This window comes from Corvus hawaiiensis, chromosome 13 (genome assembly GCF_020740725.1).
Source record: "Corvus hawaiiensis isolate bCorHaw1 chromosome 13, bCorHaw1.pri.cur, whole genome shotgun sequence".
NCBI lineage: Eukaryota > Metazoa > Chordata > Aves > Passeriformes > Corvidae > Corvus > Corvus hawaiiensis.
Window position 1 is genome coordinate 3,257,337 of NC_063225.1, and position 17,178 is coordinate 3,274,514.

Consider the following 17,178-nt stretch of genomic DNA (forward strand, 5'->3'; position numbering starts at 1 on the left):
TGGGATAAATCACCATCTCCTATGTCTCATGATGGTCATTTTGCAAAGGACTCCCAGGACAGTATAGGCCATAAAGCAGGGTATATCACCCACTGGACAAGATGCCCTGAGGCTTGTAGAGAGTGCATTGGAGGAGAGTATTGAAGAAAATTACTTGTCAGTACCGTAACACCCACCGGGGTATTAGAGCCACTGACAACCAGAATAAATCAGAGCAACTTTTGCTCTGACATGCCCAGACTGGAGAAGGGGAGTAAAGCAGTGCTTGGTGTGTGTGCATTAGAGTGGTAGGACATACTTCTGAGTCACATTCTCGGGGAGAAATTCTGAACTGGCCTGCCTATGGATAGTGCCAGTGATGGGCACCTGGCTGAGAAATTGGTGACTGTAAACACGCTTCTGACAGCTCATTAAACTGTAGTAATTCCCTTGACTCGGAGCTGCAGCTCATTAGTGTGCTCTTCAGAGGCCGATTTACAAATACTATATGCCAAGTGGGGATAGAACATCACTGGATTTTTTTCAGCCCCTGATTTGCCAGAGGGTTTAGCTGGTCTTCCCAAGAATATCTATGAAAAACAGACAAGATCTGGATCCATTTCAACACCACAGAAGCATGACTGCCTCCTCTTTTTCCAGAATGTTATTTCTGTTACTCTGTAGGCATAGGAAGAGAAAAATAGTTGCAGCAGCAGAAGGAGCAGAATCAAAGTTCAAAATTCTCTCTTTATCTCTTCAAAGTTAGAGCCCAGCTGCTTTTGGGTTGCCCAGAGTTCAACTTAATCTAAACACAGCCCAATTCTGCCACTGAAATTCATGCTGAGAATACTTTTTTTTTTTTTTTTTTTTTGTCATTTGAACTCAGTTCTAACTTGCCTAGGAAAATTTTCTGGCTCCCAAATTGAAGCCATATTCTCAGAATCATTTCCACTTCTGTGCCATGGGAGTTAAGATAGCAAAGTTAGAATCCTTGACTTGTTGGGTGTAAAAGTCCTGTAAATCCCTGTGAAATAAGTGTCAGGTAGACTGCTGTGGTCCTGCACGTTGGGTATTCTCAAATTTCTGGCCATTTCCCACTTGCACAGGTCTTTCTCGGCCAGACTGAACACTGGTCAGTGCACCCCTCTGAGGAGAGCCTGTTCTCAAATCTCTCTCCTAACTTCATACCACAAAAGTAGAATCCCATGAGCAGCAGCTGAAAGAAAGGAGGAAGAAGCTAACACGCAGCAGAGAGTATTTCAGACAGTGCTTGCTGTGAACTAGAGCAGAAATAATTATTTGCCTTCTCTTGTTCTGCACAAGACTCTCTTGACAGTCCTCAGTGAGTAATATCCTCGCTCCTGGAAAGCCAAGTCATTGTATCATTTCAGGAGGTGTAAAGTAGGGTAGGGTTTGTCTTTTCATCTAGCAAGTGTAACTATTCTGAATGGTAGTAGAGGGCCCGTAGAGAATTTGGACCTCAAATTAAAGCTAATTGGAATGAAAATTATCTGCCCTGCTCCCAGATTCAAAGGGGAATATTTCTGCTCTTGTGTCTCTTTCATTTTATTAAAATTTTTAATATAATTGTTTTGTATCTGTGGTCCTTCACAAATGCCAGTATAAACATAGCACAAAGGCTAGTTTCCCAATGTATGCAAAATATTTCTGAGATGCTTAGTTCTTTTTCTCCTTTATGCTATTAATAAAGTATTAAAACTTAAGTGCAAAACCTTAAGAGTCAAAAGAGTTTTGTATTTCATGACAGGATAGATAAAAATAGACATAAAGCAATGCCCATTGCAAGTAGACATAAAGCATGGAGTGCAGCATGCTACCAGAATCAGAGTATGACACAGAAAGCATAGAACACGTCATGTAATTTATCCATGGATGCAAAACACCAAATATTCTTCATAGAATATGCTTTAGCTGTAACCCCAGGACACTGTTACTGAAAAACTGGATGTATGGATAACATTCCTTTCAAATTGTAAACCTAGGCAGCACGTAAGTGGAACGTGATGAGGACACATTAAATTGCCAAAGGAAATTAAGGAGTCTGGTGGTAATAGAATAATTTTTAGCAGTATTGGTCGTTTTTCCAAGCCGAGTACCTTAACTCCAAGTGAAGGTGGTTTCCGTGTTGCTAGAAAACACAAACTAATTTATTACTTTACATTTGTTTAATTTGATGTACTGTGACAAAGGTGTGGTTAAGGCAAAATTTAAGAGGTACAAAATGGCCAAAAAAGTCACGCAATGTTCAATGAAGCTTATAATGAATTTTCCATTGCTCTGTGTAGAACATATGACCTTTACTGATCTCCAGAGTTTTGGCTTTTATTCCTCAGCAACTTGGCTCAATCTTACGGACAGAATAGGGTTTCTAATGAGTCCGCCAGGAAAACTAAGCACCCTTCTATTTTCAGCAAACTCTGGATCCGATTGATGAGGTTGCTGCGCTCATTGCTGCCACAGTCCATGACGTGGATCACCCAGGAAGAACAAACTCCTTCCTGTGCAATGCTGGCAGCGAGCTCGCAATTCTCTACAACGACACGGCGGTGCTGGAGAGCCATCATGCTGCCCTGGCTTTCCAGCTCACCACCCGGGATGGCAAATGCAATATATTCAAAAACATGGAGAGGTAAGCTTAACCCCCAGGCTCCTTGTGTGCCCACTAACACTTCTCACGTCCCTCTGTGTAACATAAGATAAACAAGCATCCTAGAGGAGGGCAGTGCCTTGGGGATAACTGTCCATGGCCCATGTGAAATTTGCTTCTGAAAGAGAAGAGTGCTTCGGCCTCCTTTGCAAAGACTTCCAAGTGATTCCCCAGTGTCAGTTTCTCCTGTGGATAAAAAGGCAGACCCTAGGAAACTTAGTGTAAATCTTAATGTGAGCAAGTCTAGCAGAGTTACTTTGTGTCATCGAACGTAGGGAACAAAGAAAGAAAGAGCCACAGAGCATCAGTCAAAAATTAACTACCTTGTTGAGGTGGTCAGGATAATGAAGGACCTGTTGCTATTGCAGCCTCAGAGAAGCATTTAGGGCAAGGATGTGACCATTGCCTTGGTCCTCACAAGATACAGCAGAAAAATATTGCTTGAATATTGAAAATACTGAAAATTTGACTGGAGAGTGAGCCACTGCTGAGTGTCTGTGCTAAAAGCCTTGGGAACCTGTGGGTGTGGCATGTCCTGGCAGCCTCCTAAGCAGCTGGTGCCTCTGCTTCTGCCCAGCTCTGGCACTGTTTCTCCTAGAGAACCAGTCATGGCTGGAGCATATATGTCTCTACACACCAAAGGTACTCCATCTAACACAGATGCAGCTGCCGAAGCCTTTATTACTGCTCTTTCTTCCCCAGCACCTCTCTCCAACAGGAATGGTCTGTAGCATTTTTGTTAGACTTGTTTTAGCAACCAGCCCTTTGTGAACCAGCCAGCATTCTTAATTGTTTCCTTCTTTGAACAGGAATGAGTATCGAACCCTTCGCCAAGTCATTATTGACATGGTCTTAGCAACAGAAATGACAAAGCACTTTGAGCATGTCAACAAGTTTGTCAACAGCATTAATAAACCCTTGGCAGCGCTAGAAGAAAATGGGGTAAGCAACACTGCAAGTCCTCCTTAAAATGCCTAGGCAGGGACTGGGAACCCTTGGCAGTAGGAGATTCCCACATGGTGTTCTGAGAAAGTTCATCAGAAACGTGGAGAAAGAGAGACTGGAGATTCATCTTTCACCTCTGGGTTTGAATGCCCTTCTGCTTAATGTGGCTGTTGCTCATTTTGAGGGTGAGTGGGACTCACTTGGACCCCATTAATATCACAGTGCTGTGATGTCCTACTTGGAACCAGAGCCTTGGGCTGTACGTTTTCATGTAAAAATGCCATTCTGATTAACCCCATCACTCCCATGGACAGACTGGCAAGACCAGGCGTTGTTGCTGGCCGTTTCTGCAAAGGAGGCAAGGTTTGCTTCAAAACAGAGGGTGAATTGCTCCCTCCCTCCCAAGGGGACATGCTGGGGGTGCAGCATAAGGGCAGGTCTGTGGGCTGACATGTGGTGCATTCTCTGGGAATAAGGACCCTCAGCCTCCAGTGCTGGCTGGCAGCATTCATGGGGTTTCTGTCTGCTTTCTTTTTTAATCTTTAAAATAGATGATGGTGACATTATGTATCATATAGACATAATCAATAGCCATCTGGAACCCCATGGACACAAAGAAATCGCCTGTTAAGAACTCTGTCTGGAAAACCACACCAGTTTCAATAACAGCTTCAACCAGCAGTTTTGTTGCCAGTAAGAGCATAATGTATAATAGTAAGAGCATAAGTGTATAATTTTGTTGGAATTATTTTTGCAAAGAGAGGACTTGCAGAAATGGTTATGATAAAGTTTGCATTGGTGGCAACGTCAGTAGGAGCCGTGATGGTTTTCTGTATTTTCTTACCATGTTTTTTTAGAAAGCCACATTTATGACTGTTGTGTGTAATGGGGGAAGGCAGTCTTCTGATTATCTGAGAGTGGAAGAGAAACAGGTCTTATTCCTTCACCCATGAGAAGCAGACTGGAGCTTAGTTGGAGAATTGTACCTTTGTCCACAGGAGTATATGCTAGAATTAGCTTTGTTCTTGGCACCCGGCGATGCTAATGGGGACTCTGTGAATGTGAAGCCGAAGTCCCAGCAGGACACTGGTTGTACTGAATAAATTAGAAGAAAGGATGTTAAGTTCCCAGCTGGACAGCCTCTCTGGATGAGCATAGTAGCATCAGTGCAGGAGGAGAACAAGGGAGCTGCTCCTGCTGGATGTAGTGCACTGCACTGGCCCTGTGGAGTGTGTAACTCTCTAGGGCTCCTGGTCCTGCTGAAAGGCTCTGCACTGGCCTGGCTTGGTGTGCAGAGCCCCTTCTCCCAGCCCCAAGGATTGGGATGCAGCAGTTGTTTGAGCAGCAGCATGCATCCAAAGAGCCAAATTCTTGCCTATTACAGGGAGCTGAACAGCTGGTGCTGCTGAAGAACAGGGCTTGGACCTGTACAGTCAGAGAGTAAAAACACATACAGGGACATAGAAAAACGCAACAAGAGTTTAGTTCTACTCTTAAGCCCCAGAGACTGCAGGGAAATAATCTGCCCCATAAGGCATTTGTGATTCACAGCAAATTGTGCCCAAGGATGGGAAGAAAGACAAAGAATTTATAATTTCTATTGAAAACAAGAAGCAAAATGTTTCCCTTCTTTCAGCTGGGAGTTTCAGTTCGGCAAGTTCCTATTAAAAAGCCTGTAATGTGTGAGTGGGTAAAGCAAATTATTTACTGTGCTGAGCAGAACAACACTGTCAGCCCCTCTTTCAAGTCTGTTGTCCCTCTGGCTGCAGCAGCAGTGTGTGTTTTCTGGCCTGGTTTCTAGTCGTGGCGGTGACTCAGTGTAGTGTTTGCAGGCTGAGCTGCCAACCGCCTGTTCCAAATGGGACAGTTCCACTTCTTTTTCTTATTTATTATTTTTATATAAATTTGTTCAAAGAGCCATGCTGAGAAGTTGCTCTGTTTGTTTCCTTTCTGCTTTTGTTTCATAAACTGAAAAAAATCCTTTCCAGCTCCAGCATCCTTTATCCTCCCATTTCCCTTCATGATGTCACCTAAGCTATGACAGGAAGCCAACATCAGACATGCAGAGACACCCCTGCACTCTGAGCAGGATGCTGGGATTAAGCACAGTTTGCACATTTTATTCCCAAGGCATCTGCATCCAGCAAGTAGAACTGTGCCTTTGGTTTGAATAGATCACAGAGGTGAACATCCTTTCTTGATTCCTGGTGGTTTACCTACCAGGGTGTTCCCCACTATCCATAACTGAACAATCTCTAATTTTCCATACCTAATTTCCATGCTTGTGTTTCTGGAGCTTTCAGCACTTTGTGTTGGCTTTTTCATATATAATTTTTCCATGCATTTGGAGGTGTGTACATCTCACTTTGTTTCTTCTGTTTTCCCTTCCACGTACCTAAAAATGAGGGAAAATAATTGGTTTGGGCGTCTCATTTTGGTGAGGACTGTGGAGCTGGTATTTCTGAGCCACTTCTATACTACCAAATATTTTTTTTATTACTGTTGGTTTCTTCCTTTAGGAAGAACTTTCTTCCCCACAAGAATTTTCTTCTGAAAAATGTCATGGTTATTCTGACCTAATAAAAGGTCAGAATGTTTCTGCTGCTTTGTATCTCCCTCTTTGTACAAAACATTGCAGGAACTGGTAGCACATTATTATTATTATTATTATCATTATTGTTAGTTACTTCTTCCCTGCTCTGACTGTAGAGCAAGACCTTGTTAGGTGACAGAGAAGTCTTATATGTTCCTTGCTTCCAAGAGTTTCTATTCTGAGTAGACAGCATTGTAAATTCCTGTACCTATCCACCCTTAAAGAGTCCAGAAACAAGGGAAGGGAATGAGGAGCATGCCTGGGAGGCAATGTGGGATCTGACTCTGCATAGTAGCATAGTGCTCTCAGAATACACTGATGGGGTTTGTGTGCCAAGGGTGACTCTGCATTTCGGGTCAGTTCCTCTTTTTAAACCAACTGTTCCACTCCTAATGTGCAAGTCCATTAGTCCTTGGATTTCAGCAGAGAGTTACATTTTTCTGCCTACACGGTCCTCATCACTCTGTGTGTAGTGATGAATTGATCCTCTCCACACTTTTGAGAAGGCAGATAAGGCATAGAGGGATTAGATGACTTGCCCAAAGATGCCCAAGAGATCTGTCACAAAGACAGTGACTGAATCCAGAAACTGGAGTTCAGTGCTAGCTCAGAGCTGTGGCTAACTTTCATAATCCACCTATAAATTCAGTTAGACATCAAATCTGGTAGCCAGTAGCAGGACTGATCCCTGTAGGATTTGCTGAAAGCATTCCCAAGGCACAAAAGCTTTTGAGTTAGTGCGTGGAGACCTTGCTAATGGATTGTTTTTAATTCTTAAATGTTACAGAATAATGGTGATGGAGAGTCAATCAAAACTGTTCTCAGGTCTCCTGAAAACCGTATCCTTATCAAGCGCATGCTGATAAAGTGTGCGGACATTTCCAATCCATGCAGACCCAGAGAACAGTGTATAGAGTGGGCCGGCCGCATCTCTGAGGAGTACTTTGCACAGGTAAGGCAGCTAAAACAGGCTGCTGAAACTGCAGGTGAGCATCTCTTTAAAAGGGAGGAGAAGGGTGCCAGTGTCACAGAATATCTCAGGCTGCGTTATGTAACGTGAACAATAACAACCTTTTTATTTTAAATGATGGGTATTGCTCATGCTGACACAAGACTAGATGCCTTCAGAGAGATGAAAGTTGACAACTTCTATTGTGCCGTTTCTGAAAAATTTAAGCTTTCCAGTTGTTGAGTTTGGAACTGGGTTTTTTGAGCTTTGCCTGCAAATGCACTCCCATCACATGAGACAGAGCAAGGATGTCTTCTGTACCCACGTGCTGGCTTTGCCTCAGGAATAGGATCATCAGGTTCTAGTGTTTGGATGGGAACAGCACTCGCCCCAAGGAATGCTGTAAGCCCTTAGCACGCTGTGCTGAGAAAAGGTTTTAGGGAGATGTGGAAAAGGAGAGGGCAGTGATCATTACAGATGATAGACCAAACACTGCAGTTGGAACTTGGCACCCCAAGCGAAGGGCAAGGGAATAAAAAAGGTATTTTGCCATCTCTGAGTGGGACAGATCATGGCTTTCATCAAAGATTGAAAATGGTTGAGCAGCTCTTAGGTCCAAGGCAGTCGTAACTTGGTAGTAAGTGAAGCTACTTAGGGTCAGCTGGTGTGCAGATACAGAAGGTAAATGTATCTCTTTGTGGGAAACACTGGAAGGCACTATTTGTCTGCTGTTTTGCTGAAACTGAACAGCTAGGTGTTTAAGTTGCTGCTGCTTCAGATTTGTTCAGGTTTCTCCTTTGATTTAGCAGATGCACGCTCAAGTCAGTGCCAAACAATCTGCTGCTAAAAGAAGTCCATTAACAGAATGTGTCTTAGATGAATAATCACGAATGTTTTTTGCAGACTGATGAAGAAAGGAGACAAGGTTTACCTGTTGTGATGCCAGTTTTTGACAGAAATACTTGCAGCATCCCCAAATCCCAATTATCATTCATTGATTACTTCATTATTGATATGTTTGATGCCTGGGATGGTAAGCAAAACTCTGCTGTTTCCTGATGTAAACATTTTGTGAGCATTTGAAACTGCTGTGATACAAAATTTCTTTTTTATGGCTCCTAAATAAAGGGAGAGAAAAGGGAAGATTCCTGTAGTTCAAGCAAGATTAATAACTTCATTATTGCTTATAAGTATTGCTACAAGCAATTCTCATGGCTTCTCTTTAACATACTAGATTCAGACAATCTTTAACTTTTTAAACTTGCTTCTCTGTAAATGGAGAACAGAACACATTCTCTTTGATAGCTCTTTGAGCGTGGTCATTTTGTCCATGTTAATATTGGTTATTCTTCAAGGCAAATTTCTAGTCTGGAAACTGCTTGGGGGAGCAGCTGTTTCCTTCCAAGTGCTGCCTCTGTGGTAAAAGTGGTCAGAAATGTGACTCTCCTGAATGCCAGATCATGACATGAGACTGAGGTTTGATGGGACAGGATAATTACAATCATAATTAGCTATGTCCCTCCTGGAAAACTGTGTTCCTTTGCTGGGACTTGCAATACCAGTATTAAGTAGATTTACAGAACAGTTCTCAGTGGCCCGAGTGCTACACGAGTGCTGAGAGCTACACAGCCAAAACCCTTTCGAGCATCAGCATGACAGATTTAAGCTTTTCTACTTGACACAGTTGCCCAGACATTTCAAGTGATCCTTAAGCAGACAGAATCTGTGACTGTTTCTGCAAACTCAGAACTCTCTGCCCTTTCTTCCCTAGCATTTGCAGACCTGCCAAATCTGATGGAGCATCTGAATAATAACATTAAATACTGGAAAGGACTAGATGGAAGGAACCTGCGAGTCCTTCGACCACCACCAGAATAGCAGTTAGACCACGGTGTGTTGTTTACTAGCCAGATGCATATTTATTCAAGCTCACTTTTATCTGTGTGAATTCAGATTTGTTTTGGTCTCTTCAGTATTATAGTAAAGCTAGCCCATGCACTTGGGGAACTTTCACGTTCAAGAGAACACAAGGTCAGCAGCTGACTTCCACAAAGCACCATGTGTGGACTCGGATGAAATAAGCCCACCAAGTGGAATTACACTGGATTGCTGCAGTACTTGTACTGAAGAGGGTTTATTTGTGAACATACTTCTGCGATATCTTCGTACCAGCATGTGAAGCTGGAAGACCTTGAAGAATCCTCATAGAAAGGACATTCACTAGAAGTTTATCTATTAAGACTCACAGCTTTTATGAGAAAGCTACATGCTTTTTATAAGCACTTAAGACAGTTATGTAGAACAATCAGACATTTGAAATGCAACTGTCTATGAAAGAATTTTTGATCTATGAAAAATAGATGTACTGTATTTTTTCACATCACAGAAGGTGCAATCATTCACTTCTGAGCACTACTGAAAGTGAGTTCTCCTTAAGAAATTTAGTAGCAAATGTAAAAAATAACACAAGAATTTTTGAGGTTGATTGTTAGCATCTATGATTAAAATGTTATGTTTTATTTATTTTGTTAGATGTTCAATATTTTCTATGAATTTATAAATACTTAAAAGCCAAAGCCAACTTTAGATGCATTATAAATTTACATGATTCATACTCATTAATATACATTTAATTGATGTACAGACCTTTTATTTTCATAATGCAAATACAAAATACTATACAATGATACATTTTTATTGCACTGTAAGGGTAGATGTGTATGTTTAAATATTGTCTGATTTATGTTAATTAAAATAAGTTTTATTAAAAAGGTCTCACTTGAGAATAGTAGAATAAACAAGAACTGTATACTGTTTGAGCACCAGAACTGCAGTAGTTCTCCCACAAACCAGTGAGGACAACCTGATCTTCTCTTGGCTACAAAAATAATAATGTGTTGGAACTCTTTGTTTTCTCCCATGACATTTTGTGACTGAATTCCCTGTTAAAGTCTGCCTTATTTTATACAGTATTTCTACAAAGCATTCCACAGCATATATGAAGAGGTGATACTAAGCATCTAATGAATTTCAACATTTTATAGCCAAGGTATCTTCCTCTGCCATAAAAGAAAAAGACCATAAAACCACCAACAAAAACCTTTAACTCAAGAAGTTTGTAAAGGCTGTGTACCTTCACAGTTTGAATGAAACCTTCATAACAACTACCAGAAAATAATAAAATGTATATTTTAAGAAGTGTCAAGTCCTACCCATTTCATTTGAAATGTATATTCACTTTGTAGTTTGCAGACTAAGAAACACGTGAAATTCTTTTTAAAATAACTAAGATACTTTTTGTCTGGGGAAGGGAGAAGTTGAGGGGTTGAACTGGCACAAGGGGTGGTGAAAGGTGCTGTGTAGCTGGCAAGCCCCTGTGTTTGTGGCCTGCCCTTGGCAAGCCCATCCTTGTGTGCCCTTGGACAAGTCTCTTCACAGCTACAGGCAGTGTCACGCTGTGTTCCACTGAAGGACTCAAGGAGTATCCTGTCAGCCTTCTCAGTCGACAGAAAGGCATCCAAAGGCACTGAGAGAATTACTGACTGTCGTTGCTGCAGAGGCCATTGACTTTAGAGGCATTTTGAACCATTCCTGAAAAAGCAGAAGCCGGGGAGAGGTGGATGATGGAGCAGTTCCGGGACTGCAGCAGTAGCAGCCTTAAAGGAGGTAAGAAAGCAAGAGGTGACCTCTCCAGGAGTTACCTGCTTCTGTGTTTCTCCTTCCTCTCCAAGCCAGTGAGACTGATGAGCTACCACCATTTGTTCCTGTTAGTGTCATGGCCTTCTGCTCTTACCCTGCTTGTGTGCTCTCCTTCCCCACTCAGAATTCATTTATATGCTGTTGAGGCAGGGAATTCCCTTTTGTAATTCCATTTAGTTCATTGTTTTGTGTGTATTGCCTAAGCGAGGGGGCTCAGATCCTGCGAGGGGTGCCCAGACCATGCCACTGTCTCACTGCCAGTAGTAGGACAGAGGCTTCTCTGGTCAGTCTTCCAGAAGTACTACAATCAGTGCTGAAGGAGCAGCTGTATTTCCACTGAAAGCTCAATAAAACAACTATCCTGTTTTCACACGGGACATGCAAGGAGAGGGAAAGTTGGCTGACAGAAAGTTTTCCTGGCAATATTGCATTCAGCTTTGCTACCTGGTATTAATCTCTTTTAATTAATTTAATCTATTAATTAATTCAGTTTGCTGCCTGGTATTAATCTCTTCTGTTTCTTGCAGGCTCCTGTGTCTCCATTAGAGGGAAACTGCATCACACTGTCAGTATCTCCTCAGCTTATCTGCTGCAATGAGGATGGGAGAGGAAGTATGGGCATGTGGACAGGACCATGTGGGCCCAGAAACTGTCAGCAGGTAAAAATCATAGAACTGTGGAATCATTTAGGCTGAAAAAGACCTTTAAGGTTATGGAGTCCTACTGTTCCTCCAGCACTGCCAAATCCACCACTAAACTATGTCCCCAAGTGCCACATCTACTGATGTTTTAAATCCCTTCAGGGATAGTGACTCCACCACTGCCCTGGCCAACCTATTCTGATGCTTGACAACCCTTCAAATGAAAAAAATTTTCCTAATATTCAATCTAAACTTCCCCTGGTGCAATTTGAGGCAATTTCCCCTTGTCCTGTCACTTGTTTCTTGGGAGGAGAGACTGACTCCCACCGGGCTACAGGGTCCCTTCAGGTAGTTCTAGACAGTGATAAGGTCTCCTCTGAGCTTTCTTTTCTCCAAGCTAAACACCCCCGGCTCCCTCAGCCACTCCTTGCAACACTTGTGCTCCAGACCCTTCCCCAGCTCTGTTGCCCTTCTCTGGACATGCTCCAGCCCCTCAATGTCCTTCCTGTCATGAGAGGCCCAAACTGGCCACAGGATTCAAGGTGTGGCTTCACCAGTGCTGAGTACAGGGTGTTCCTGCCACAGGCCCGGTGCCACTGGCCCTCTTGGCACACGCTGGCTCGCGTTCAGCTGCTGCTGACCAGCACCCCGGGCCCTTTCCCGACGGGCACTTTCCAGCCCTCTGCCGCAGCCTGTGATGCTCTGTGGGGTTGTTGTGACCCAAGGGCAGCACCCGGCCCTTGGCCTTGTTGAACCTCCTACCACCGGCCTCGTCCCACGGATCCAGCCTGCCCAGATCCCTCTGCAGAGCCTTCCTACCCTGCCGCAGAGCAACACTCCCATGCAACTTAGTGTCATCTGCAAACCGAGTTGAGGGTGCACTTGATCCCCTCATCCGGATCCTCAATAAAGGTATTAAACAGAACTGGCCAGAAAAAGTATTTCTTCATGAGCATAGTTAATATTCTGGGTTATATTAATAAATGGTAAAAAGCAGTTAATTTAATCTACTATAAAAATGCCTGATGCATCATCATTGAAAAGATGTGATCAATATAATGAATTCCCTGAAATTCACACTACATCTTTATTGCCATTACTTGGACTGTAGAGCTGTGCTAATTAACTCTCTGTATCAGCCAGATTTATGTCCATATTGGTGTGCAATAATTTCACTTAACACTGATTTTCAGCCACTGCAGCTTTGATCACTCTCCTGTCCATCTAAATTTGCCAAGGACAGATTATAATTAAAATCTGGAACCATGATTCCTGATCTGCACTTAAGATTTCTCCCCACTGAGCTTCTCTCTCCAAGCTCTGAAGCCTTCTGTGCACTGTGAGGCTGTGCCCATTCCCTGGGGGTGATTCCAGGCTGCTGCCCATGCAGCATGAAGGGCCTTGCTATGGAGCAGCAATAGCTCTATCCTGATATTCATTGCTCCAGGATGCAGGATCCCATTGCAAATGCTTCAGCCATTCCAGATCCCCTTCCTTTATTCTCCAAGATTGCACAGCAACATCACATGCCCTGTGCTCTGAACCCTTTCCAGCTTTTTGAGCTGTCACTCAGTGATGGAACTTCCTGGGGACAGAAATGGCTTTACTGATGGTCCTTCACCATGGAAAAGAGAACACTGAGTGTGATTGAATTGTTCCCAATTTCAGTTAGGCTGGTGGTCTTATGCAGTGTCTGCACTTTTCATTTGTTCTTGCTTTAATGCTAATACAAGAGTAAATTCCAGTGTAGACATGATGAAGAAAAGGTCATTTATGCACCTCCAGGGCTTTAGTCTTAAAGCTCTGTGTTTTAAAACTTCATAAGACTCAACAATTCAGCATTAAATGACAGAATGACTGGATCTATTTTCCATGCTGCATATTTTCTATCAGGTAATACTGCTTCTAAACCTGGATATCCCTGTAGATGCTTCCAAGTGAGTCTGAACTATTATGATCTGGTAAAAAAAATGTTGGCTTCTTAGTAAATTGTTCTAGATAAATATCTTGGTCCCTTGTATAAAATTCTGAGTAAAAATTGCTTATTCTGACAAAAGGAGAAACCAGAAAGGTGGTATGCATAGCTACCTTGTCACAGGTCTGAAGATGGCTTTCATACTGCAGTTTACCCAATGGCTATATATAAATTAAAAACCACCTGAAATAGAATTAATGCCTTGTTTTTTGTTGCAGTGCTTTTTGCTGTGGGTATTTCTGCTTGTCTCAGTAGACACATCATTGATAAAACATTTAAGAAAATGTGTCCTGAACATGAAGGAATTGAGCTATGGCAAAGCCATTCCTGCATAAAAGAGAAGAAAGAAAGGATAATAGATATCTACTAATCACTTACTGGGTGCTGAGAAACAGCACAGGGAAACAGTAGTCAGTTGTGCCCTTCAGTGAGACCAGAAGGGTTTGAGTCATGACTCTGCAAGGAGTGCTTTGAAGTGAAGTCTCAGAGCTATTCACAAGCTTCAAAACAAATAATCTCTCTGCTGATGTGTGACATCATGCCTCCGAGGTACAGGGGTCCCAGGGGTGCTGTTAAATGATAGCAGGATGGAGTGCAGTTTGTCCTGACATGATGTTTGGATGCAGAAAACAAGCTTTTAAATTGCTGCCATGTCCCTGTGCAGCCTGTGCTGCGGGTTCAGAACAAAGGGGACATCCAGGTGTTTCAGCTGTTTTTTGTTCTGCTGAAGCTTTGGCTCTGTGGGTAAAGGGCTGTGGGTTAACTCGGCTGAATGCCTTCTCTCGGTGCCTGCTTTGAATGTTACATGGGTAAAGTGTCTCATGTTTTCTTTATTCCCCTTGTTTAAGACTCTCCTCCCACATCTCCCATGCAAACCTCAGTGGACTGAGCTCTGCAAGCCCTGTGACACAATGGCATCATACTGTCCTCTTCAGCAAGCAAGGCAACTGAGTTAGGAAAGGGCAGAGGATGCAGAGCCACTAAGCAAAATAGCTTTGAGGCTTCTAAATATCTTTGAAGTCCTGGACCTTCAAGCTGTGGCTGTGGTTTAACAGTAAGTGTTAGGCCAGGAAACAGTCTTCTGGCCTTCTCATGTTCCACTTTTCCCCCTCTCTTCCAGCTTCTCTGCTTCCATTTTTCTTCTTAGCTCATTTGCTAGGAGTCTCTGTCTTAACTTCCACTGGCTGAACATCTCCCTCTAACACTGTAACACTGGGACTAAACCCTGCCTTTCAAACTGACTCTCGCTGCTTACCATAGCTTTTGCCACTAGAAAATCTTTTTCTTTCTGACTCAAGTTAAAGTGAACCTGGAAAAATACCCTGTAATGGCTGAAAGCCTTACACTGGTATCCACAGGTGGGAGGACAATACAAACACAGTTAACTGAAACAGCTTTGTGAGCACTGCAGTGCTGCTGGGGCAGTGGGAATATGTGTGCAAGGTCTTTGGTACTGTACTCCCACATGCTAAGTGAAGTTCAGGAGCGTTCCCAGGCACCTCTGCCTTTGAGGTTATGTTACCAAGCACAAGCAGCTGGGCACACTTGTTGAAATTTGAATCTGCCTTTTCTTGGTTTGCTTGCTCCCCCCCTCGAGTGGCAACAGTCATTGCTAGAGCTGAAACTCATCTTAGTTCAGCCCATGGTAATTAACAGAAATTACTTCATCCTTTTGTCACATAGGTAATGAAATAGCACACCAATGCATACAATTTTCAAGAGGAAGTGAGAAAGGTGATTCCTGTTTCTGAAACAAAAGAAGGAATTTAGCCAGTGTGTAATTATTCAAGTGAGAAGTTGGTCCTGTCTGTATTTAATATTCTAGAGTGGTATTTGATGTAAATCCTTCCCCAGAGTTCATTACATTAGCTTTTAGCTCAACCTGAGCATGCTGAGTGCCAAGTTCAGCATGCAGCATGTTTTATAACCAAGGAGAATGACGTCAACCTGGTGATCCTGCAGCTCCCCAGCTCGGGGGAGGAGGTATGGCTTTGTCTTCAGCCTAAAGATGAAATGCAATATGTTGGGTAAGGTTTTCTTGGTATTTGCAGTGCAAAATGTGTGAGGAATATTGCTTCGTACCTCCAACAAGGACTGTCCCTATTTGCCTAAAAAAAAAAGTTACTTTGCTTGTAATATTATTCTATACAGAAAATGAAATTTTTCCTTTACAGATCCCTAAGCTTTACAAGCAGACCCACAAAACCCTTTCACAGGTGGGTGAAATGAGCTGCAGGGAAGCACAGGAACTTGTGGGCATCCACCCCATGGCAAACCCTGGCCTAGTCCTTGGGGCTGCCTGGCTGCTGCTGAGGGCTCTGGTGGGGATCCTGCTGACTGCCAAAAAGTGGGTAGAGAAATGTAGAAAGCAGGTGCTTTCATAAGGGTTTGTCTCTGGTGTTTTTCAGAGATATTGGCCAGAGTTCCTACGATGGCAGAGCTCCGTCCTCCCACCCCATTGTGTGCCGAGCTTGGTGAGACTCCCGGGAGAGCCGAATGCCATCGGCGGGGGCACACGGAGTGCCAGCGCTGTCCCCACGCCGGGTGGTGCCGGCTGTGCCAGGCTCTGCTTACCGTAAGTAAGGCAGACTGCAAGGATCCAGCGGGAATGTGAGCGCTCAGGAACAGGCAAGACGCCCAGCCACCCCTCCAGGACTGGGAACGGCGTGCTTAACATCAGACACGGCTTCTGGGGCTAGTGAGGGAGAAAGACTCCAACTGCTTGAGTACCAGGACATTGTGCGAGCAGAGTGAAGTACTCCTCACCTGACAACCAAGCCCAAAAAGCAAGCAGCCTCTCCCAGCCCCTCAAAATCCATGCTGGCAGACTCAGTGCCAATGTGCTGTCTCTGTTATGACAGATCTCTGGCAAGCCAAGGTCAGAAAGCACAAAGTTTTAGCTGCTCTATCACGCCAGGAACAAAAAAACCCAAAAAACGCCAACCAAAAACCACACAGAAACCCCAACAGCAAAAAAAAAACCCCCAAACCTAAAGCCTTGTTTTAAAATAAGCTGTTTTAAATAAACAAGTTCTTTGAACCACAGCAGAGTACATACCTAACAATGTTTGTTAAGTAAATATCAGTAACATATTTAAGTCTGGCTCAGTAGGTATTAGCAAAGTGATATTTGTGTTGCTTTTGTTGTAACAAGAGTCAATCATGTTTGTAGAAGGTGGTCTGAAAAAAGGGACTTTGAATTTGGGGTTTTACTTCTTCCATCTGCCTACTAGTAGCCACACTTTGGGACTTACAAGTAAAAGTCCTTCCCAGAGCATTGATTTTGGTGAACTTACACTTAGTTCTGGCTTAGTTCTGTTCATAATCTGCCTTATGAGTGTTACTTCTTACCCATGGATCCACTTATATGATTTTGTCTTTCTGAAGGAAATCTGTCCTAAGTCTGGTTGCAAATATATGGTCACGTTATTATAGCGTGTACCTGAAATGCCACAGTGCTGTGGCTGAGCAAAGTTCAGACCTACTTCTACCTCTTCTGATCAGATGCACCCTATGCTTAGATTTTCTTCTTGTGCTGCAAGCAGAGAGAGCCAGAGACCCCCGCACAGGCCTGCTCTCACTGCTTTGCCATGAGATACTTGCCATGTGCAAAACTCCACAGAGGGACTGAGACAGCACCATATGGCCCAAAAGCCAGTGGCTGCTTTTCCATTTGCAGCAAAACAAAACAAAAAAACCCCCCCAGAATATCAGTTTCTAATTTAAACA

The 17,178-nt window shown here is 43.2% G+C and overlaps 1 protein-coding gene across 6 annotated transcripts in view; it reads left to right on the plus strand.

Moving 5' to 3' along the window:
• The window catches only part of PDE8A (phosphodiesterase 8A), a 153,668-nt gene that overhangs the window by 131,727 nt on the left and 4,763 nt on the right, over positions 1 to 17,178 (plus strand). For 4 of the 6 annotated variants that reach the window (XM_048317769.1, XM_048317770.1, XM_048317771.1 and 1 more), the window contains exons 18-24: positions 2,412 to 2,629; positions 3,457 to 3,589; positions 6,973 to 7,137; positions 8,038 to 8,167; positions 8,906 to 10,800; positions 11,361 to 11,492; positions 15,858 to 16,024. In XM_048317769.1, the coding sequence (XP_048173726.1) occupies positions 2,412 to 2,629; positions 3,457 to 3,589; positions 6,973 to 7,137; positions 8,038 to 8,167; positions 8,906 to 9,012 (753 nt within the window). In that variant the 3' untranslated portion in view covers positions 9,013 to 10,800; positions 11,361 to 11,492; positions 15,858 to 16,024. Of the gene's footprint in view, positions 1 to 2,411; positions 2,630 to 3,456; positions 3,590 to 6,972; positions 7,138 to 8,037; positions 8,168 to 8,905; positions 10,801 to 11,360; positions 11,493 to 15,623; positions 15,666 to 15,857; positions 16,025 to 17,178 lie in introns of those variants that run through there. The other 2 variants (XM_048317768.1, XM_048317772.1) reach the window with 2 other exon arrangements.